The following is a 25,315-nucleotide window of genomic DNA, read 5'->3' as shown; positions in this document are numbered from 1 at the left end:
TGTCTTATAAGTCATATCATTGAAATTTGTGCCAAAATTCAGCCTTCTTAAAGGGAACATTTTGAGATTAAGAAGAAAAGCAAGAAAACAAATATATATATATATATATATATATATATATATATATACTTCTGCTACTAATACTATATGTTGCATTATCTACACACTGTAGTACAGTGTTATCTTCAAGATGAAAATTCAGATTTTTTTTTTCTGAGGAAATCCCGGTAACCTAATTTCTGGAAGAGCATAGCAAATTAGCCAATTTAGACTGACAGGCATTAATGCAATAGATGGAAGGGATGTAAACACTGCGGCAAACAAACTGATCTGCATGAAAAGAACGTTAACCTAGATATGCAAAGTTCGGGAGAATTGTGTCTTGGTTGAAGATCGTAGTATGTATGTACATATTAGAGATGTAAGCTTACAATGGCTAAGATGTCTAAATTGTCTAAGAACACACATGCCACCGTTTGGGGTTGTAGAATGTAAAGGAGGGCTGTAGTCCAGAAATGACTGGCTGTAACAGAAGGAGAACAGCGCTAAATGTGATTCTAGGACATTTCAGAATTGGTATATATACATATATATGTATATATATATATATATATATATATATATATATATATATATATATATATATATATATATTCGGCTAAATTCGACGGTTGGGCGAATTCCCCATTGATTTGCACACTAAAATAAAACATAAATTCCTCATATACTCCCTAACCTCTGACCCTAAAACTAACCAAACCCTAGTTTTAGACAGTGAAGAACAAGATAAGACTATTTGCGACGGTAAAATTATGCCTAGAAATGATAGTAAAAACGTTAAGGCGAAACAACTTTTTCGCCTTAGCGTCAAATTTCCACTCTCCTATTGTTCAATTTCGCCCTAGCGCCGAATTTAGTAAAATATATATATATATATATATATATATATATATATATGTATATATATATATATATATATAAATATATATATATATATATATATATATATATATATATATATATATATATATATATATATATATATATATATATATGTATTTATAGATATGTATCACTTGTCAAATGTCAAAGTATCAAAAAAATAAAAAATGCTGAGGATCATTGTCAACATGTTCAATTTACCAGCAAAGCTTTTCCTTTGAACAATGCCTAACAAAGGAACATGAACATGAATATGAATGAGTTTAGTTTGTTTATATATATATATATATATATATATATAATTTTCAATTATATATATGTATATATATATATATATTTATATATATATATATATATATATATATATATATATATATATATATATATGTATACACATCTATAATCTATATATATATATATCACTTGTCAAATGTCAAATGTCAATGTATTAAAAAATATCTAATGCTGAGAACATTGTCAACATGTTCAATTTACCAGCAAAGCTTTATCATACATTCAAAAGAAATCTAAACTTGTCCTTGGTATTACTCTTTGGCAATTCTTCAAGTTACTTCTGTCAGCTGTATTCACTTTTTATCGTCAGTCAGAGCTGGTTTTTTGTATAGATGTGTTAAATTATCGAATGCTGTGACTTTGTGGAAAAGCTTTTAAAAGCACATTTCCTCAAGGTCCATTGTTGTAAAATTGTACCCAGAAGTGAAAATTATGATTCAAAGAATATTGCTCAGAAATTGGTTTAAAATTACTTGTTTAAAAAAGAAGGACATTGTAAGATCTGAGTGGCGAGAAATAAATGAAGAGCAAATTTATTGGTAGCTGATTGTGATACGCCTTTATCATATATGTTTGTATTGGTCTTTATATACATGTCAGGGTGAACTTTGTCATTTTCAATGTAGTTGTGTTTGTCATTCACAAAATATACATGCAGTGCAGTTTAGTATTGTAAAAATGATGATTTATGGGCAATGACAAGAGCACATATCGCCCATGATGGTATAATAGTTACCTGATATATGGGCAATGACAACTGCACATATCGTCTATGATGGAATAATAGTTACATGATTTATGGGCAATGACAACTGCACATATTGCCTATGATGGTATAATAGTTACCTGATTTATGGGCAATGACAACTGCACATATCGCCTATGATGGTATAATAGTTACCTGATTTATGGGCAATGTGATTGTATAATTGTTTCATGATTTATGGGCAATGACAACTGCACATATCGCCCATGATGGTATAATAGTTACCTGATTTATGGGCAATGACAACTGCACATATCGCCTATGATGGTATAATAGTTACCTGATTTATGGGCAATGACAACTGTACATATCGCCTATGATGTTGTAATAGTTACGTGATCTATGGGCAATGACAACTGCACATATCGCCTATGATGGTATTATAGTTACCTGATTTATGGGCAATGACAACTGCACATATCGCCTATGATGGCATAATAGTTACCTGATTTATGGGCAATGACAACTGCACATATCGCCTATGATGGTATAATAGTTACCTGATTTATGGGCAATGACAAATATTGCCTATGATGGTATAACTGTGTCATGATTTATGGGTAATGACAACTGCACATATCGCCTATGATGGTATAATAGTTACCTGATTTATGGGCAATGACAACTGCACATATCGCCTGTGATTGTATAATTGTTTCATGATTTATGGGCAATGACAACTGCACATATCGCCTATGATGGTATAATAGTTACCTGATTTATGGGCAATGACAACTGCACATATCACCTGTGATTGTATAATTGTTTCATGATTTATGGGCAATGACAACTGCACATATCACCCATGATGGTATAATAGTTACATGATTAATGGGCAATGACAACTGCACATATCGCCCATGATGGTATAATAGTTACCTGATTTATGGGCAATGACAACTGCACATATCACCCATGATGGTATAATAGTTACATGATTTATGGGCAATGACAACTGCACATATCGCCCATGATGGTATAATAGTTACCTGATTTATGGGCAATGACAACTGCACATATCACCTGTGATTGTATAATTGTTTTATGATTTATGGGCAATGACAACTGCACATATCACCCATGATGGTATAATAGTTACATGATTAATGGGCAATGACAACTGCACATATCGCCCATGATGGTATAATAGTTACCTGATTTATGGGCAATGACAACTGCACATATCACCCATGATGGTATAATAGTTACATGATTTATGGGCAATGACAACTGCACATATCGCCCATGATGGTATAATAGTTACCTGATATATGGGCAATGACAACTGCACATATCGCCTATGATGGTATAATAGTTACCTGATTTATGGGCAATGACAACTGTACATATCGCCTATGATGGTGTAATAGTTACGTGATCTATGGGCAATGACAACTGCACATATCGCCTATGATGGTATTATAGTTACCTGATTTATGGGCAATGACAACTGCACATATCGCCTATTATGGCATAATAGTTACCTGATTTATGGGCAATGACAACTGCACATATCGCCTATGATGGTATAATAGTTACCTGATTTATGGGCAATGACAAATATTGCCTATGATGGTATAATTGTGTCATGATTTATGGGAAATGACAACTGCACATATTGCCTACGATTGTATAATAGTTACCTGGTTTATGGGCAATGACAACTACACATATAGCCTATGATGGTATAAAAGTTACCTGATTTATGGGCAATAACAACTGCACATATCGCCTATGATGGTATAATAGTAACATGATTTATGGGCAATGACACATACAGCTTATGATGGTATAAAAGTTACCTGATTTATGGGCAATAAGTTCTGCACATATCACCTATGATGGTATTATAGTTACCTGATTTATGGGCAATGACACATATCGCCTATGATTGTATAATTGTGTCATGATTTATGGACAATAACAACTGCACATATCACCTATGATGGTGTAATAGTTACCTGATTTATGGGTAATGACAACTGCACATATCGCCTATGATGGTATAATAGTTACCTGATTTATGGGCAATGACACATATCGCCTATGATTGTATAATTGTTTCATGATTTATGGGTAATGACAACTGCACATATTGCCTACAATTGTATAATAGTTACCTGATTTATGGGCAATGACAACTGCACATATCACCCATTTTTTCAATTAAAAGTGTATGTTCAAGTAGGACTGTACTTTTCACTATAGTGGAATTTGATATACTTGATGTTCCTGCCAAATTTATCCCCATTAACACTTTTTTTAACAACAATAAAGACGAGATGACGGCTGATTTGGTCAACAATCTGAAAATGTCAAACGTTGAATTGAACGCAGTCGTGTAGCAGTTTTGAAGACCCTGAAGTTTGACTCCTATAAAAATACTATGGTTTCCTGTGTACAAACACTGCTCATACATGTTTGCGATTGTATATCAAATTCCCCATTCTGCAAATTATTTTGCAATTCAATGCCAGGTAAATAATTAAAAAAAAATGGTAAATAATTCTGTCCAGGTTTGATAAACTGGTCAGAGGTTGATGACGATGTATGACTCAAACAGCTGCTTAAAAGTGAAGAAACATTTTTTTTTTCCCGGAAGGATTTCTCTCGTGCGCATTCTCAGATCTTATTGTACTTTTATCACTTCCATCTTCCGTCATTTGTGTCGTCTCAGGACGACATGAATCATTATCGCTTCTGTGTTCTCCAAAATTTATGCTTTCAGTCCTCAGTTCCAATTATGTAACAAACCTATTGAAAATCCCCACCCCCCCCATAAAATAATAGGAAAAGATAAAAAAAAAAACATTTCCTCAGACGTCACTTTTACGAGGCACTTTTAATATCATATATCTTTCTATCTTTTTATAATCCACAGAGGATTTAAAAGGAAAATTTACATTCGCATCCCCGCACTACTCTGTGCTGGAAAGTGCAGGGAAAGTTGAAATAGACGTACTTTTTCACCGGAAAGCGTTACCGTAAGTAATACAAGACCATTCATTATGTTTGAGCAACTCCATTTCCTTTTCTCTTGACTATGTAAACATGTTTAATTAGGCTACTTAGATCTAAAGAGGGTTTATTGAACTTCCACCAAAGTGATTCATTAAAGGCTTGTAAATGTGACAATGCCCAGATAAATATATACATATACACTTATATGACCTATTTAAACCTATTGTTTCTCTTGAATATTGTACTTTTGGAAACGGGTAAAAAGCTTAAAAGTATATTTCTAATTGGTACCGCTGCCATGAAAAATGGCAGTTTTGGATTATTATTATTATTATTATTAAAGAACCAACCTAAAAGTTAAACTTGTACCTGCCCACACAGATTAGGGAGGTTTTACTATGTGTTGCATAGTGACGTGTCCATGTTCGCATACAAAGTGTCCTTCTTTCATATTGAGCAATATTTTGTTTTTGACATGAATTTTATGGCAGTTGTTGATGTCTTAATCTGCTGGCTCTAAAATGTCACTCATACCTCATCATGAAAAGCTGTTATCCGTGATAAACAACTTACAAGAAAGCTTTGAAATTCAATCTAACCACCCCTGGTATTGGTAATCTGCTTTATAAAATTTTCCATCAAACGCAGTACTTAAATCTCATGTAATGAAGCAAAATGTAAAAAGTGTTGGAAAACTTTTCAATTGGCTTTTGCATGTTGTCATGGTGATGGAATTTGTCAAGCTGTCGTCATGGCGATGACATGTTTAGATGAGTTTGTATTAAATCATTGATAAAGTTGATCAAACCTAACAGCTTGTTAATTATTCTGAATTATATAGCTGATCGCCTATTAAATTGTAAGTAAATATTCGATGAGTTTGGTATTAAAATTGGTTTAAAAAGAGGACGACCAAGGGCAGAAAAACCCTTGACTAGTCCTGCACATTATGTACTCATGATTTCAGTCATCTGAAAGTTTATATCAGTTAGCTGCATAATTGGTAGCAAAGACTAACTAGAGAATGAATGAATAAAACATATTGTAATATATTTGCACTGTTGGTAAGGTGCTCTGTGAGTGAATTTTGCGCTGCAATTTTGGCCAGAATCAACTGTTTTCAGAAGATTCACAGTACCAGATACAGAGCTGTCTATTCACTGTATGTTTATCTGTATTGTTTGTGATACATGTATAGTAGTGTGTCATCTTATTCACAAACATGATCTTCTTAAATCTCAATACAGATTTTCCCTGCATTTTTTGTTGTTATACTTACAAACTGTAGTAATCAGAATATATTGATGTACATTCTTATTAACGTCTGATCAGTGATGATACAACCCCTATCTTTCATCTGGAGCATAGATTACTGTAAAAGAGTAAGAGAGATGGAGAGAAAGAAAAGAAAGAGAGAAGAATGAGACTCATGCTCTCTTGTTTATCAAACGAGCATAAAAGGGAATTTTGATTAAAAGCACTATAATGTAGTTGTATATATATATATATATATATATATATATATATATTTATACGTAATTTTCCTTCTCATTACATTTTCAATTTTCAAATAAATTAACAAAGAGCTCACGGTTAATTCAGAGTACGGGTATCAAGAGACACTATACATTCATACATATATATATATATATATATATATATATATATATATGTATATATATATGTATATGTATCTATATATATATATGTGTACATGTATATATATACATATATATATATATATATGTATATATATATGTATATGTATCTATATATATATATGTGTACATGTATATATATACATATATATATATATATGTATATATATATATGTATATGTATCTATATATATATATATGTGTACATGTATATATATACATATATATATATATTTATTTATATAGATATATATATATAGATAAAGATAACTATATATATATATATATATATATAGATATATATATATATAGATATATAGATATATTTTTATATATTTATACATGTACATATATATATATATATATATATATACATGTACATATATATATATAGATATATACATATACATATATATATACATATATATATGAATGTATAGTGTCTCTTGATGCCCGTACTCTGAATTAGCCGTGAGCTCTTCGTTAATTTATTTGAATGTCAACAAGTAAAAAGCAGATTGAAGCAAGCTTGGGCAGTGCGCAATGATGAGCATATAAAGTATGGCCTTCAATTGTAAAAGTTGTTAATAATTGTCCCAGTCTTGCAATCACCTCACCAAATATAGTAATTAAGCAAGCCATTAAGGACGGTTTGATGGTACGGCCTAGTGTACCCTTCGAATTAACGACATGTTACATCAAAGGGAGAGAAGTTTGGGTATTAACAACATCAAATGGGATCTCATTCGTCATTGATTTCATAGACTAAAAAGAGAAACTTGTGTGTTTTTTTTTAACGTCATTGCTGGGATCTGGTTTGTGAAACATTAGACTATAAAGTTAGGGGAAATCTGTGTAACATTGCTAGCATGATGAATCTTTCAAACTATCAAAAGAAAAGGGGGAAAAAAGAAATTTAAACCAGTTCGGGTCCTCTGGGAAAAGAGTTAAATATTTGCAGGTGCATATTTTATTTGGCTCTGTGGGAAAACGAAATCATTCTTGTCTGAAATTGGGAAAGAGATTTAGGGACTGCACAGATTTCACCTTTGTTAGTTCTCTGTATGTGATGAAAGCAGGTTGTTCATGTCAAAGTAATAATACAAATAGAGAACTCCATCAAACTAAGGCTTGATTCTAAGCTCAATAGGTAGAGCACATACAGGGCTTGTAATCCTGTACTTCCATTGGCGGACCATAAGTGTTTATTACATATGGTTAAGTTCGTTAATAGCCAATGTACAGTATACTGGGACATCAATGGCAACATAATATTAATGTTGTTATGTTTGGTCTTTTTTGAAGAGCCGATCCCATTTGTTTTTATTTGTGTGTATATTTATTAAATTAATGTCATTAATATTACATAGATTGCAACATTCATGTTTGCACTTTTATATTTCCTTTTGCTTTTTTCATCAGGAAATTGATTGGGGCTCACTCTTCTCATGTAAGTATATCACTTGTAAATTATAGCTGCATAATTGTTTTCAGAATTGTGCATTTTGCTCTCTTGGTGGGGGGGTGGGAATAAAAATCGTAATATTTTGCCAAAGTACAGAATACAGTTGTTTCAAGAGTTCCTTTTGTTCACAGAGCTGCAATATGTAGTCAGTCCAAACACTTAAATAAATTGTTGTAGTTTTCATACATTTTGTATGAAGTAACATTTTGTTTAAATTGTTTTAATATTGTAGTTTTATTAGTCTTTTTTATAAATATTTTGATATTTATACTGGAATAAATAAACTGAATTTGAAAAGCCACTCTCCATAACAGCTTCCCACAATGGTATTACATATGTTGAAATTGATTGAATAGGTGAAGAAGCCAGAGAGGAGCATTATGAGTGAGATCTTACTTCTCCCCCCCCCCTCTTTCCCACCCACCCCTATCATCATGTTTGCCATGTTCACATGCCTCTCTCAATGAGATGAATGTCAGCAAAATTCTTGTGGAAATTATATTCTTTATGTTTGTTTGCGTGGCTTAATTATTGCTGTGCCAGATGAGAGAGACAGGAATAATTTGAAAAATGACTCCACCTTTTGTCTACAAGCGTAAAGTGCTGAAAAGTAATTTTGTGTTTTATTTAAATTATATTTCCTTTTATAACCACATAAAATGTCCTTGTGTTTTTTATTTCTCATATATTTTTTTTTAAATTGAATGATTCATATGTTTCATCAAACACTGACTCTCCTTGTAAAAGTTCTTTTCCATTTTTTTTGAGAAATAATCAGAGATGTTTGGTTTTAAGTTCTTAGAAATCCCTCAATAACATGTGTAACCCCTCAAGGATATCTTTAAAACAATTTAGGATAAAGAAAACAGCAGATGTTTTTAATGCAAAGGAGATTTTTAAGCTTCTGATCAAACAAGTGTAAACCATTTCTATTTATAGGACTTTTTTCCTTTTCACATATATAAATTACTTTTTGTATTAATTCAAAAGTATATTTTTTGTTTTGGCAAGAGTTTGATCTTTTAGCTGCAAACTTGTTATTCTTACTATTTTATTTTGAGTGGGAGGGAGGGGAGGGAGGGGAAGGGAGGCAGAGGGAGGGGGAGGGAGGGGGGATTCTGAAACTCTGCTTCGTGGTTGATATAGAGAGAAGTAATATATTACTGCAGTAGAAGTGTTTTACTAGCCTAACATACTGTTACAGTACACCAACCTAACTTTATGAAGACAAATTAGTTTCTACGTACAAACCCTCCAGGTTTTACCATTTGAATCATGGTTCCAGGTATTGTCTCATGGTGATTTCTCCAAATATCTCTTAAAAACAAGAAAGGAATACTGCTAAACCTAAGAAATTTCTTTCATCCTAAGCTTATTAGGTCAGATCGCCAGGAATCGATACAACATCGGTGATTTCATGTCAAGGAAAGAGCAGTCGAGATGCTGAGGTGTAGGCATTAAATTGTTTTTCAAGTAAAAATTAATGCATTTTGTAATATATCATATCTCCTGTTGAGTATTACATAAATTATAAAATTGTTTGCTACACTTTGGTATTAAACAGTGCTTTGTATACAGTACTGCCATAGTAGATGTCTTAACTTTGGAAAAAGGAGTACATTTTCAATCACCAACCGTCAAAAAATTAGTTAGTATTACATTTAAATAGTGGTAATAAACACAATTTAGACTAATATGTGTTTGGAACTTATTCTTATCAACAGACTTCTGCAAACTTTTTATTACACCTAACACAGTAAAAAAAAAAAAAAAGGAGCTGTACTTGGTTTCCTCAGTTTTTTAAGTGGTTTGAATGCAGCAGACACTTTTAGCATCAATCTAAATCTCATGAATAAATGCGATCATGCTTCAATGTCCTGATCTGGGGGGGGGGGGGTGGTTGCTCTCTCTGCAAGAATATGATACCCCCGAGGGAACACTCAACTATAGTTAATGAAATAATTCATATAGATCCAAGGCTTTTTAAAAAGGTCTGGCAATATAGGGAGGTGATATAAGGAAGGAGGAGAAAAAATGATGACAACTTAGATAAAAATGATAAGAGATATTAAATTAGCATAAAGATTTATATTCAAGAAATGACTTTGAGATGAACAATGATGGTTTCTAACGATTATCTTTAATGCATTGTAGATAACATTGAAAATAAGTTAGTATCTCGAAGTTTTTATTCTTATTTTTGATTCCCCGCAGTATGTGACTCTGGTGAGCCAGTTGCCAAGAATATGTTGTATTTTCTTTCTCGAAAAGTATTTAGGATTCATGACTTTTTTACATAATAAAATAGTGCTAAATTATTGTTATGATTATTATTAACATTATGTGCAGATTTTATTTTGAAAGGCGACACTGATTGCTTGTACAAACCACATGTCGGGCAGTTGAGTCCGGGCAACTCGGAGGTTGGGATGGGATGCGTTAACATATGAACACACAACTGCCATTGGGGCATCGATAACTTCATAAACCCAAGGGGAAAGTTGGAACCCTGTCAAAGGTCAAAACAGTAAAGTGACACAAAAAATATAACCAAAATAAAACATTTTGCCGTCAGTGTTCAACGATGATAACCAGACCTGTTTGCTTTAAGTTCACTTATGACAAGAACTGCAAGACCCTTCCGCTATGAATTATCTCAAAAACGCAATGTAGGAAATTACACTAAATTTCACCAGGATAGGTAATATATATGTTCTTTCGTGAGTCAAAAATAATTGATAAATAATGAATTAATGATTAGTAAAATAAATTCACCATGAAAAGTACTGAAATCAAGGGAAAACAAAAGAGTTTTCACCTTAACTTGTGAACATCACAATATCACAAAATAAACAAGCGGTGACTTTTGCACCTGGATATCTCTCGAAAGTGACTCGATCTACTCGAGCGTTTTCAGAGAAGTTGTTCATCGATCATCCCGATTCTCTCCATTAAATAAAATAAAGATGAATACTTGGATTTTGCTACACCTGAAATAACTAAAAAACTCTATAAATTAATGAACCAGAAACCAAATAGCAGAACGTATATATGAGTATCCTTGATCTTTTATAACGTCTACCCTGATTGGCTGCTTGATCCTATAGGGAGATCTCATCTGTGTATCATCAGTTGTGATTGGCTACTGCATGGAGTTGACTAAAGGGAGGATTGTATGTTTGTTTTGTAGCTAATTATTCACACGCATTGACCAGATACAAACTCAAGGTTCACTTTGTCATAATTCAAAGAAAAACAAAAAATATAATTAAGTTCTTCCTCTATAATTTGTTTAATGAATATAAGAACAATAATCACATCAGCTACACAGATATGGCATTGCGTAACGCAATTTCACAACGGAAACTTTGTTGTGTTATTAAATGTACTGTAAACTTAGGTACTTCTTTCTTTCACAAATAGAGAATATCTGTAGAATTATTTTGTCTGGTAGTTTCTTTGCAGAAGGGGTTGGGGGGGCGGGCAATGAGCGGGGGAGGTATCAAGTGGAGAATGCATCAAACTCAATAATGTTCTTTTAATGTATAAAGTGAAGTCCCTGTTCTGTTAACTGTCAGCATAATCACTATGTGTAACATGGAGACCATTTATTAGGAGAATATCACAAAGTAGTTAGTAAACTATGTCTTTTTCTCTGGTTGCAACTATCTGCAGTTTTACGAAAATCCTCTGTATCCCTTTAATATTGTCATAATTAATTCCTGGAAGATAGCTTCTTAACTTTGACATCAGTCATTCTGGGCTCGTCTGCAACATGTAGCTATACATTCGCCAGCAATACTTGCATAAAAATACACTGCAAATATTTTTTCGATTGATTTCAGCAGCATTTCAATCTAGACATAATTTTTTTTTGGTGGTCCAATTTTTATCCGGCCAGCTCTGACCTATATTACAGAAAGCTGTCGGTCAGAAGAATTAATGAAACATTTTTTTTTCGCGTTGGTTGGGACTGACACTTCTTTGTATTGAAAGAGCAAGAATTGCTTGAAAATGCACACATGCATGAAACTTGATATGCAAGGGATAGTAATGACAGAGAACTGCAGGCACCTCGAAAATAATTGAAAGATGCACCGTGTCTCACCGAGATGTAATGTCGGATATTAAAATAAAGGTCAGTTTTTGAATTATTGAGAAGTGGTCGCTTTGTATCTAAGTTAACACAGTCCTCTTTAGGTTTTAGTTTTAATCTTCAAGTGTAAAATGTCAAAATGAGAAACATGATGTATATTCGGTTATCTGCAGACTTTAGATTCAGTAGTGTTGCAGATTACTGTCAGAATTACATTTCAATCTTGTACTGATGTAATCCATAAGAATCACTATGATGGATAATGAAGGGGAGGGGGGTGGGTGGGATTAGCATGAAAGGTCCCTAGGTACATTATCATGGTTTGTTTTCTTATTGAAGTAACCCCAAAACTGAAGGATGAGATGTAGTTACTGTGGTAGTAGGGATGGGTATAGGGGTTTCCGGCTGAAACTTTGACTACAGTCAACTAAAGCATCGAAAGCATACATCAAAAAGCATGTTGATTGCTTGAATAGTAAAATTGCTGAAAGTGTGTTAGTTTATAATATTTGATACATTTATCCACAGAGAAAAATGATATTTCTGCCAAGAAAGAGATAAAAAATGTGTTTTGATGAAACTCTAAATACCATAATCATTGACAACCATGTAAATGTTACAAAAGTATCACTTATTCAATACTTAAATCAAATTAAGATAATAAAAGACTTCAAAAGTGTACAGTAAATAGTACTGTCATAGTATCAACTAGTAAGTCAGTAATAAGCAATTGGTTTCTACACCATAGCTCTTAGTTTAATAGCATGGGGGGATGTTTCAGATATTACATGTGAATACTTTAACATTTTTATCAGAATGAGAATGACACAGGTCTTAAAGTCGTAAAGTGAACCCCCAAAAATTTGACTTTTAATATACATGTAATAGACAATTTACAATTTACCGATAGCCTATAGGCCCGCATGAATTTCATAATAATGGACACTGCTGTAGGCTATGTGAGTGTGTGAGTCACTGTAATCAGGTTGGATTTAGATACCGGTATCAAATCACGTTAATTAATGACTATCACGAACAGGTAAGTGAACCTCTTGTGGCGAGAGTAGTTTTTTTCTTTTTACGTTACGTTGCACGGTTACTTTTAGTCAAGTGCATCCCTTGGGAAGTGGAAGAAAGTCTACCTATCTTGGAAAATGAACCAGCTAATTATAGTAAATCGTTATAAATTTAAATCCCTCTGGTTTTGACTAGTACGTGGAAGGAGAAGCGATATTTGCAGGTTCTGATAATTCAGGATAATCCAAGATTTCTTGCCATAAGGCAGATTAGATACTGAACATTGACAGCATCGAGAGAGAAGTGTTCTTTTAATTCATCGATAGAAATCGAATTTAACCATAACTAGCAAGTCATAAAAAAAAAAGTTGATCCATGTTAGATTTTATGTTATTTATTAACTCTAAAAGCAATTTCCAAAATTTGGAACTGTGTAATTATATCGTCATTTTATTAATAGGATCTTTCAGATGATATGAAACAAAATTTTGGGAAATTTGCCCCATCTTTACGTCAAAATCACGTCCTGATAGCCTTTTAGTACCGTCGATAATTAAATTTTGTAACACTTTATGATTGCACCTGGCAACAAATAAGTTAGTGATGACATCATTGCAATAGAGCTGAAAATGATCTTTGTCTGTTCTTCATGATGTAGATGTTAGAGAAATAAATACGGAAATCTTTGCATGTGATATAAACAAAATAATAAAAAAATCTGTGTCCGTCCCTGAATACCTAGTTGAAAGTAAACTTCTAAATCATTTGAACAGTCTATTTGTACTGACACTTTTAATCATAAAACCCGCTTGGATGAAAATTCTCATTCGGAGAGAAGGAAAAATATCTCTCTCTGAGAGAATCTTTTTAAGACTTAATATATATCCGGGCCGAGCGATGTCGTCTCTTTTCCCGTTACATATGATCTTATTTCCTATGACGACACTCACGCCAGATCCAGTGTAGTTGGAAGTGAATTAAACACGCCGCGAGAGTTGGATGTCGGTTTCTGGTTTCTGACAGACTGCTCTGTTAATTCGACCATACATAGATTACATAGATGTATTAAAACAGGTTGTGTAACAGGAATTGAAAGTGTTAACTCATCATAAAGATAATTCCCAAGTAGTTCTCAACCTAGAAAAATCTGTCAACTCTTGTCATCGGTTTTAGGGGAAAATAAAAAGATGGACTGCTTTACAAGTCTGTCTGTCTCTATCTCTCTCTGTGCTTAAAGTAGCTGAATTTCTTTGCCATTTAGCTAACATCTCACCATTGTAGAGAATACCATACAGGGAGTTACAAATACATATCGTCAGACTTTTCTGGTTATCACCGCCATTAAAATAGGTTTTATTATATCCTCAAGAAAGTCTGCGTATCTTCAAAATAAGCAAAATAATTAAACTAGGCTATAGCTTTGGTAATAAAATATATACCGTATATACAGTATTCATAGCATACTATATAGATAAAATGGATGAATGTATACTGGTGTAAGGAAAATAAGCAAAATAATAAGCAATATAAGCAAAATATTTAGAATAGGCTATATCTTTGGTAGTAAATATATACCAAATACAGTATTCATAGCATACTATATAGATAGAATGGATGAATGTATATATTGGTGTAAGGAAAATAAGCAAAATAATAAGCAATATAAGCAAAATATTTAGAATAGGCTATATCTTTGGTAGTAAATATATACCAAATACAGTATTCATAGCATACTATATAGATAAAATGGATGAATGTATACTGGTGTAAGGAAAATAAGCAAAATAGTAAGCAACATAAGCAAATACTTAGAATAGGCTGTAGCTTTGGTAGTTAAATATATACCATATACAAATTCATATCAAACTATGTAGATAAAATGGATGAATGTATATACTGGTGTAAGCAAAATAAGCAAAATAATAAGCAACATAAGATAATACTTAGAATAGGCTGTAGCTTTGGTAGTAAAAATATATACCGAATACAGTATTCATAACATACTATACAGATAAATGGGTGAATGTGTGCTGTTGTTAGCAAATTAATAAGCAAAATAAGCAAATACTTAGAATAGGCCGTAGCTTTGGTAGTAAAATATATACCATATACAGTATTCATAGCATACTATATAGATAAATGGGTGAATGTATACCGGTGTAAGCAAAATAATAAGCAAAGTAATAAGCAAAATACTTTGAATAGGCTATAGCTTTGGTAGTAAAATATATACCAAGTACAGTATTCATAGCATACTTTATAGATAAAATGGATGAATGTATATACTGGTTTTTAATTTTTTTTTAAAATTTAATTCCCTGCCTGTTAGCTAACGACTGGTTCTTCGTTAATATGGGAAAAAAGATATATCAGACTTAATTTGATGATTATTATCTTATTTTAGTTATCAAATTCGATCAATTATTATTATTAATATTATTGCCATAATTTAATTTGCCTAAAGTTCAAACAATTAATTTTTTTTAATAACATGAGTATTTTCTTAACAAGTTTGTTTACGGAACAGATGCAGTGGATGTAAAAAATTTTACAAATATAAGTAGGTGTTGTTGCTGAACCTGTAAGGTCAGTAAAGTTATCAACATGTTTCTAAGGAAATAATTTTTAATAACGGGGAATAATTAAAACAAACTTCAAAACAATACTTTGCAACATTTTGCAATAACTGACCCTTCAGGGATTGAGATTTGGATGACATCAAATATTATTCAGGATGAAAATTTGAGGTTTGTTGTCATTCTCTACTCTGACGAACCCAATAGTCCTCTCTGACAAACGCCAGTGTTTTAGTCAGAAGCCACAGAACCTGACATTGAATATGTTCACACATGGAACAAGTTTTACCTTGTGTTTCATGAAGCACTCTACCATGCCATTATAACTTGCAGTAAACATGTCAAAGAAGGACGGTTTTTGTTGTTGAGTATTTTGTAGTTGTTTTGTTTGTGCAAGCTTTTTGATATAAACCACCCTCTTATCAATCTTTTCAAATTATTCTTAGGGCTGGTAAGTTTAATGGGATCGTTTGAAGGTAGAACCGAATTGTTTTCCAAACATTATGCATCAGTAGATGATAACAGCGCATCCTGATAGCGTATCTAATTACAAGGACATGAATTGTTAATGTTTTTTGTCGTAGTTTTATGCGTCTGGCAACAGTAGATCCGTAGAGACCGCATCATCGCTGCTAGATGCAACGATAGTATGTTCTTCTTCTTAGAGAAGCACTCAAGAATGGCACAACATTAAGTTTGATATGTGATAGATCCTTTTTAAAGACATTGCTAACAGTCCAGGATTTATTACAGTGTGCTTTAAATGTTTGAGAAATGATCAACATTTTAAACATCTGAGGCTCATTAACATGTTAACAATGAAAGTACAAATTTGTCAAGGCGAAATTATATAAATTGTCGTCCGAGGGGATTTCTGATGTTAATATTGAAATTTAACATATTTTGATAGAGTTATTTAAGAATTTCTAAAACAATGGATTAGCATTTAAACATTTAAGCCTGTACTGAGGAGTTAACTCATCATTTAATTTTAAATTGCTTAAAGGGGCATTCCAGAGATGTATATATACCTTAGAGCTGGATATCTTTAATATTGGGAATAGCCTTTTGAAACATCAGTAGCCATTAATAGATTCTTCTTCCTTGATTTGTGGCATATCAAGACTAGATTCTGCCTAAAAGTAATCATTAAATTTTGATCATTTCCATCCAGTATAACCAAAGAAAACATCCATGTCAATGTTTGCAAGATTTTATTCATGGTATCCCAAGTTTGCAGTCGAAAGTTTCAAGCTTCAAAGACAAATTTACTATGTATGTAGTTTAGATCCTCCTGCAAGCTGGAACACGCGAAGAAGCCTCATTGGCTTTATCAAAGCCGCAAGCTGACCGAAGTCAGTCTCTTACATTCATATTTAACGTCCATGATTATGAATTGTCAATTGTCAACAACTCTGTAACTGGATGACACACATTGATCTTGGAGTAACTCGAACCGGGGACCTTATGATTGGAAGGCACCGGCGTTAACCACTGAGCTAACACTCCTCAATGCAGCAGTTGTTAATAGAGAGAGGAAAAAAGGGGAGACTTTTACGGGATAACATCACCAATGCCTTCAGTGCAGAATACTCGTTAGAGATTCATTTCCCAGATATAGATCAGCTTTGTATAGAATTATAGTCTGCCAATTAGTTACAGACCATTCCAAGCAAAGAAAGAAAGTTCTAATTAATACTGACCTTTACCATGTCAATATACCACATGTGGTTTGAAATAATTAAACCTGTAAACATTAACGGATACTTCTTTATAATGAAGAAGGACTGGATCATGCAGTCTGTTAAGCATACAAATTAACCGCCTTATTAAAGGTTCGTCTCGTAATTAGATGGTTACAACGGCTTTGTATGGCAGCCGCAATCTGAGGATACCGCAGGGAGTGAATGAAGGAGAGATGAATTACCGAGCGATATTATCTATTACTTGAATCTATACTTGAATCTATTACTTGAATCGATACTGAAATCGCACCAGAATCAATCAAAATTAGGGAAAAAAAACCTGTCTGCACGTTTGTCTATGACAGAATAAAAGGAGAAAATTTGTGGGACATATAAAAGTGTCTGTATTACACTGTAAATAACTTGCTTATTAACTAGATAATTAAATAATAATGATTAAATAATTGCATAATAATTAAATAATTATAAAGTATTTAGTTGAATAGTTGAAACAGCATCGGTTCCTTTACTTAGATTAAGGGATATAACATGACTTCATCAGTCACCAAATACAGCCTTTGGGTCCCCCTCCCCCAAACCTCTTCTCCCCCTCCTCCTCTCCCCTCCCCCTTCCCCTCCCATCCCCCTCCTACTCCCCTCCCCCTTCCCCTCCCCCACAACAATAGAAGAGAAGAAATGTTGTGCAATAGGTTTCTTTTCTAGCGTAATCGATGTTTGACAGGTCATCCAAAAGATGCGCAGTAGAATTTGTTGTTGGAAAATTGATAAAACTAAAAGAAGGATAAAAATGCATTGCATTTAATAACAGAACATTTAATGTAAACTGTGATTATCTTTTCAATAGTGCAGATTCTGCAGAGACAAAATGTGCCGATAGCTTTTAAATTGCCTCTCACTTGCATCAACTTAACAAAGCAATTTAGAATTAAATCTCATGTGGTCTTTTACAGATTAAAAAAAAAAAGTAGCTTTATAGCAGTCTATGAATTCTTGTACTTTTTGCAAATTTTCATGAACAACGAAAAACATGTTCGTTCGGCGAAGAAAAAAAAATCATCAACTTTTGCAAGAGATATATCCATCGAAAGTGACACCTGAGCAGTCACAACTTAAAGTTGTACGATGATTTAAGTTTTCTAATACAAATCTTGTTTTCTACATATATAATGTTGACTTAACCATGTCACAAGGTCCATGGAGTGTTCAACTTGGGGCCCTCAGTTTTCTTGTTAAAAATTTTTATTATAATAACCTATACTTTTCTTAGGATGCTAAGGGTTCCTCTTAAAGGCCTCGAATACTTTCAAATCAGACTTCCAGAGGTTCCCAGGGCATAAAATGAGTCAAGGCACTTACTGTAGAAAGTGACAAAAAAGCTTTCTCGCGATAGGATAAAGAAAAGAGATTGAAGTAATCATCTTAATGATTTACCTTTTTGGTCCATCTTACTTCTCGCATCCTGTACAAGAATGAATATTCAAAGGACATGCATTGGCATAAATATTCAAAGAAACATGTATTGATGTGAATATTAAAATAAATTATCTGTGAAGTTGTTTTTGCATGTTGTACACTTCATATGAATATATATATATATATGTATATGTATATGTACTGTATATATATATATGTATATGTATATGTACTGTATATATATATATATATATATATATATGTATATATATATATATATATATATATGTATATATATATATATATATATATATATATATATATATATATAAAATATATATATATATAATATATATATACATAGATATACATATAATATATATATATATATATATACATATATGTATGTATGCAGTTATAAAAGAGAATCGGTTCAATGGCTTTGCAACTTTGTCATTTCAAATAGTAGAGCAAAATGTATTTTCCTGTAGTTTCATATTGCTTATCAGAGGAACGCTTTCAGAAAAATATCGTTTTGTAGGAGAAAGGAAACTAAGACTACTTAAAATCTTTCGAAAATGAAATTCAAATATTGTATTTCTTATAATTTCTGTCACTTCGTTTGCTTTACAGTTATAAATGTTTAATACCGTTTATAGATTTTGTGTATCTTTACCTCAGAGTAACTTTAATCTCCTTGGTGATTATCAAACCAAAATGATTCATAAAGTAGTGTTTGCTGATCGAACCATAGATAAACAAATATCAGCAAAGGTCATAAATTTCTTATAGTGGCTTAACTTTGATTCTATTTCTACGAAGCCACCATTGTTTTTTCAAACGCTATATTAACGATGACTTTTATTACATTGATAGGTCAAATATCCGGTAAACTCATTCTTAGTTACCATGGGACCCTTTTTGATTTTTTTTCTTCATCTGTTTCATATTTGACTAATAATTTCTTTTGTTATCTCGTCCAATGGAAACCTTTTGCTAAATTTTAAGTTTATTATGAATTGCGAGCTTTTTTTTATAGTTTTATAGTTTATTATTAACGTTATGATCATTTGCCAAGTTGAGACAATTCATTGATTATATGATCCAGTTATTATTTCTACCGTGCGTGCGGAATAAGTTGTCCTTCAAGAAATAAACCTTGGCGATTGTGTAACCTTTGTACGAACCCTTCAACTGTAATATATGGCAAAGGGCCATATATGGATCTTCCTAGAACCTTAATTTTGAGAGTGATATTGCTTAAGTTGGTCTCTGTTTGATAAATTTGACTGTAATTGAGTTTAATAACATTTGGAAAAGGTCACATGGTACGTTATAGAATGTATACTCTCTCGTGTAAGGCGTTGAAGAAAGACCAAAAGCACGCAGAAAGTTAAACAGAATGGGAGACAGTGCTACGTTTTTTTTTTTTTGTTTTTTTTGTGCAGTTACATGGATAATTTGTTTCACTGTTGGGATGCAGGTTAACATGGGTATGGATTTTTTTAGCATTAGCCCCCCCCCCCCCCATCAAAAAGAATGTGGATATTATGGTCTAAATCAACTCATCAAATTATATATAAGTACTGTATACTTTTGACAGTGGGTAAAGCCTGTTATTTCAGTCTCTGCCACAAAACCTCACGACTGAACTGCTGGGTAATCTTTCGTTTGAAGTTCATGACCAGATTTCAATGTATACCCACTTTAACAGCTTCAATGTGTCGTCGTCATTATCAACATCGTTATCGTAATCAACAAGACTTGTTTTCAGCTTCAGCCTCTGAAGAAGATCCTACTAGGATCAAAAAGGCCAGGCCCTAACACGTTCTTCCCTTACACAGGCTCTTTAGTGGATAAGCAGTGTGCTAACAGTTTTGTTTGATTAAGATTTGTTTTAAACGGAATTTTAGTCTTAATAAAGGATAGAAAACTGTGAGTGCTGATGGGAATGTTTGTACATAGCTATTCATTTTTCCCCAAGTTATTTCAGTTTTAACTTTCGTTAAATGTCTCCCCTTAAAGTGAAATTGATGATGACCTCGGTTTCTCATTGCAGGATAATATATATGTTAAATAACGGCGATCGTTTTGTGATTTCAGCTACCCACTCAACTTACAAATGAATTGTATCAATTATTTGTCAATGATACATTGTTTGGTTTCACAATTCTTACAATAATAATAATACTAATAAATGAGACTTATATAGCGCCAAATCAGTAAACAAAAGTCACTGCTCAAGGCGCTTTACAACGAAAGCAAATTAATTAACAAAAGAACAAGTGAAAAGATGGGTCTTAAGTAAACTTTTGCAAGTAAAAAGTTTAGAGCCTGTTGGAATGTGATCTGGTATCGATGCTATGCATTCACTCTGCTTTCTCACTAACCTGTCTCCACACAACCTCAGCACTCTCATTCTATCATGTCTTGAGTTAACTTTTAGACACAAAGATGAGTTAACACTACCGTTTGTGTTTAAGGCGTGTTTGATTGAACGACATGGCACAGTGTAAACACAACCGGCTGCTTTAACACTGCTTTAACAGCAATCTTTGGTCATTCATCTTACGGCCACTGTCAATTTGAACAACAAAAATATTTCTAAATTATCATTTCTTTAAATTTGTAGAGTACCCCCTATGACTTCCTGCGTAATTAACCGTACCCGACGTATTTTAATTTATTGCACAGGAAAATGGCAAAGCTTATGCAGAATTATCCGAGTCGAAATTACCCAACAAGGAGGAAGAAAGTGCCCTGGGCGGAGTCGTGGAAGTTTGCTTCGAAACGAGGGACGGGACTGCCAAAAGGGAGACAGATTATAACTTCACGCAAGATAAATTGGTAAGATTAAAGATATATGTATTCAGAGAGTGTGAATTTTGACAAGTCAAGTTTCAGTAAGGGTAGTCGATGCAAAATGATATTGACTTGATATGAATATTAATAAGCTCACTTTGAGTCATTTGTATACATCAACTGACTCTATACCCTCAGATATGATAAAGGGTCACATCATTTGCATACATGAATATTCACTAAATCTGAAGATCTGAAGATGTTAGACTTGAAAATCTATTAGCCAGAAAATAATTGCAAAATGGCTGTTCAGTTTCTAGTTTTCTGCTAATTAATTATTTTTTGCAATTATTCGGTACTTGTTATACCATCCTCCAATCCTTATGTTCTATAATTTTTTTTTTTTTATATATATATTTTTTTCTTGTCCTTGTTTATTCTTATCTTTTCATTTTTATTCTGTCTTTTTCTTTACCTTTTTGTGAATCAGCCAACTTCTCCTAAACATTGTCTATCTTAACCGCTCTTCGACAAAACATGCATTATTTATGAACTGGTGTAATAGACAACATTGTAGAAAATAAACATTAAACCATACAGAACTCACATAAATAGTAATGATACAAGATGCCTCCAACCACCCCCCAATAAAGCTCAGTTTACTGCAAAAATATTAAACCTTGCATCACACACCACAGAAAGTTTGCCATATCTCTAACGTTCATCTTTTTTGTATTTTGTTTCTGTTTTTTTTGGTTAAATGCCTCTCTTATTAATACTTCTGCAGAGACGATAATTACCATCCTCTTATAATTTTGACGTATACGATAAACACGAAAAATTAAAATTTTAGCCCATCAAATTTCCCCAGGCATTAATTAACATGCTTTTCCTGCCAAACACATTACAGTACAGTCCAAAGATTTTTTTCCCCCTTCTTCTTCTGCTTCTCCTCCCCATCTTGCTGCTTATGTTTTCTGAATTTCTCATGAATAATTCATGACTTAGTTTACAAAAAGTTAGATGGAATTGTATAATTGTATGAGGATCTTCCAGGAGGATAAAAATATACAGAGAAAATGAAGGGTTTGAGAAGATTTGAGTTGGATAGTCTGCATGCTAGATCACATACACAGTCCTAGAACTCTGTTAATGTTCATGTTTAATTAGTTAATGTAGATAGCTGTAGGTGAGTCAACATTAATAAGTGAACTGTTGCATCGAGTTGAAAATGGCTCTTTTTGTGTGACAGTAAAAGAAATTTAGTTTTGAATGAATAAAAAAAATCAATTGATTATTATTGACCAGTTTGGGTTCTTCTAGCATATTCTTCTGGCATTTCTGACCATTGGATATGCTTGGTTGTGTGCTATTTGTACAAATTTTACGACAGTTTTCTTTTGGTTCAAATATATATGTGATATATTTGGCATCATTCTTTCTACAAATGATAAAAGCTTACTTTATTGCTGTATATTTCCATATTTTACAGTAAAATTGTAATCAGAACCTGCAAGAAATTGTTAGCATAAAACATAAGTTACTTAAACAGGAAATTGGAAGTATTTAAAAAATTACAACATCATATATGACTTATATTCTTTTACATTCAAAATAGTAATAAGACAGATACAGTGCGTCATCATTGTATTGAAAACCACAGGAATTGCAATTGATTTTGTTGCCGGTTTCATGACTGCTTTTCAATAAATAAATGACCCTGACAGGGACTGAAATTGTATATTTTCATCAAATATTGCACCTGTCAGTGTGAGATGGACTGGTCAATCACAAGGTATCAACTAAGATAAACTCAAGCGTCATTTTGCATCAAATTTGTAGCAGAGTTTGGCAGATGGAATCATGGAACAGAGCCAAATGTTTTCAGGCACTTTTAATAAGAAAAGTTTTTTTTGTTTTCTTTAGTTTCAAAATTTTAGGGACTTGAAAATTTATTTCTTACTAGCTCACTTAAAGGGTGTGAGACTCGCACACAGAAGAAACGTCTAATGCCGGTAATCTGACCTAGTTTCGAACGAGGTGTAACAGAAGTGTTAGACACCACCATCGATCCCACAAAATACACACACAGCTTGCTACCATCGGTAAATAGACACTAGTGTACAGTCAATACATACAGCTATGGTCAATACCCACAACACAGTGTACATAGCAGCGATGGACATCTCAGGTCTGGATAAAAGATAACAAGGTATCACGTTTCATTACTGTCTGCATTTTTTAGCGACAAGAAGAAAACTTCACTTGCAAGCAACGGAAAGTTAACTTTTTCAGAGCGCGGCACACGGTTTGGGGCGAGTCTTCAATGCCTTTAATGTTCAAGTCTTTTCAATTAGGCATCTATTTCTTGGTTTATAGTTTTAGTCTAAAGCAATATTTTCAGTCTGACAAAGATTACCTCTTCAAGATTGTTTCCGTATCTCTCGTCTATTATAAAATATGAACACTTTGTTTGTTTTGTGCAAAGTACAAAATGATATCTTTTCATAGAAAATACACTTGCCTACTGTTAATATGTTACACTTGATCAGCTTATAAAATACTCTCTAATTTCCTGGCAAACTCAAGTGATTCTGAGCCGATAGAAAGGGTTTAATATTATAACATGAGTGTATTTTTTAATTAATCTCCCAATAGTGTGGAGGTTGCTGAAGAAAAACAAAACAAAAGGGGGTGACTTACCTTAGAATTTTCATGATTTATTTTGCAACAGAGCAAGTAGTATCATCTTTGAAGGATACTGTTACACCAAAGTGTAAAAACCAAATTGTAAAGCAAGCCAAGCATTGTCTGTTCCTAAATTTTGTCTGTAGAATGGTGTCAGAGGTCATTTACGTTTGTCATTTAATAAAAGAAAACAAAACCTGAACGTTCATGAAACATATGAAACTCCTCTCTCATGCACTGTTACATATCTGATACACAAATACATCTCACGTACTGAATTTTTTTAATACTTTCTTTAAGTCCCCTGTCTAGGAAGTGATGGTTGACATTCAATACTTCACTCCAGTGACTATAAACAAAAGTTATGCCAATTAAATCATCCACTTCTTCTTGGGTGCAAATCTGACACTTAAAGGACAACTTTAGGCACTAATGTTTTAAATATGTGTCTTGAAAACAGGGAAGAGCTTTTCTTGGAATTTAACATATCAAAGTCTAAAATGCTGTTGAAAGTCATCCTTTGAAGGGTGTTGTGGACAAACGGCTAAAGCAATGGACTTGCGATCAAAAGATCGCTGTCCAAACCATAACTGTATGTCCTTGGGCAAGTCACTTTAAATATCTCCCTAGGTTGCCTCTTTTCAGTATAAACTGGGATCCTGCCAGGGAACCTGTAAATATAATTGCATGCACCGATGCGTAGCTGCAGCCATTGGGGTGTCCCCTGGGGGATACATAGATGTGTCCCCCCCCGTGAGGGACTGTTTGAATTGTGCACACAATAAATGTGTGTGACAAGATACAAATGACCTGGCATTAGCTGCTTGTAAATTTGTATGAGACAGCCTTGTCCTTGGTAGTCTTCAAAGCTTCAACTTCAACTTTAACTTTTTAAATTTAAGACAATTCATCGAGTCTTTTCAAAGAGGAT

General features: G+C 33.0%; 1 protein-coding gene across 9 annotated transcripts in view; it reads left to right on the top strand.

The window, feature by feature from the left end:
- LOC139978326 (sodium/calcium exchanger 3-like) overlaps positions 1 to 25,315 on the top strand; it is a 121,296-nt gene that overhangs the window by 69,983 nt on the left and 25,998 nt on the right. For all 9 annotated transcript variants that reach the window (XM_071988424.1, XM_071988421.1, XM_071988423.1 and 6 more), the window contains 3 exons: positions 4,884 to 4,986; positions 8,044 to 8,071; positions 21,589 to 21,741. In XM_071988424.1, coding sequence (XP_071844525.1) covers positions 4,884 to 4,986; positions 8,044 to 8,071; positions 21,589 to 21,741 — 284 coding nt within the window. The remainder of the gene's footprint in view (positions 1 to 4,883; positions 4,987 to 8,043; positions 8,072 to 21,588; positions 21,742 to 25,315) is intronic.

Source organism: Apostichopus japonicus, chromosome 13 (assembly GCF_037975245.1).
Source record: "Apostichopus japonicus isolate 1M-3 chromosome 13, ASM3797524v1, whole genome shotgun sequence".
Lineage (NCBI taxonomy): Eukaryota > Metazoa > Echinodermata > Holothuroidea > Aspidochirotida > Stichopodidae > Apostichopus > Apostichopus japonicus.
The sequence above is the reverse complement of the archived record's forward strand: the minus strand, read 5'-3'. Positions and strand labels throughout refer to the sequence as shown.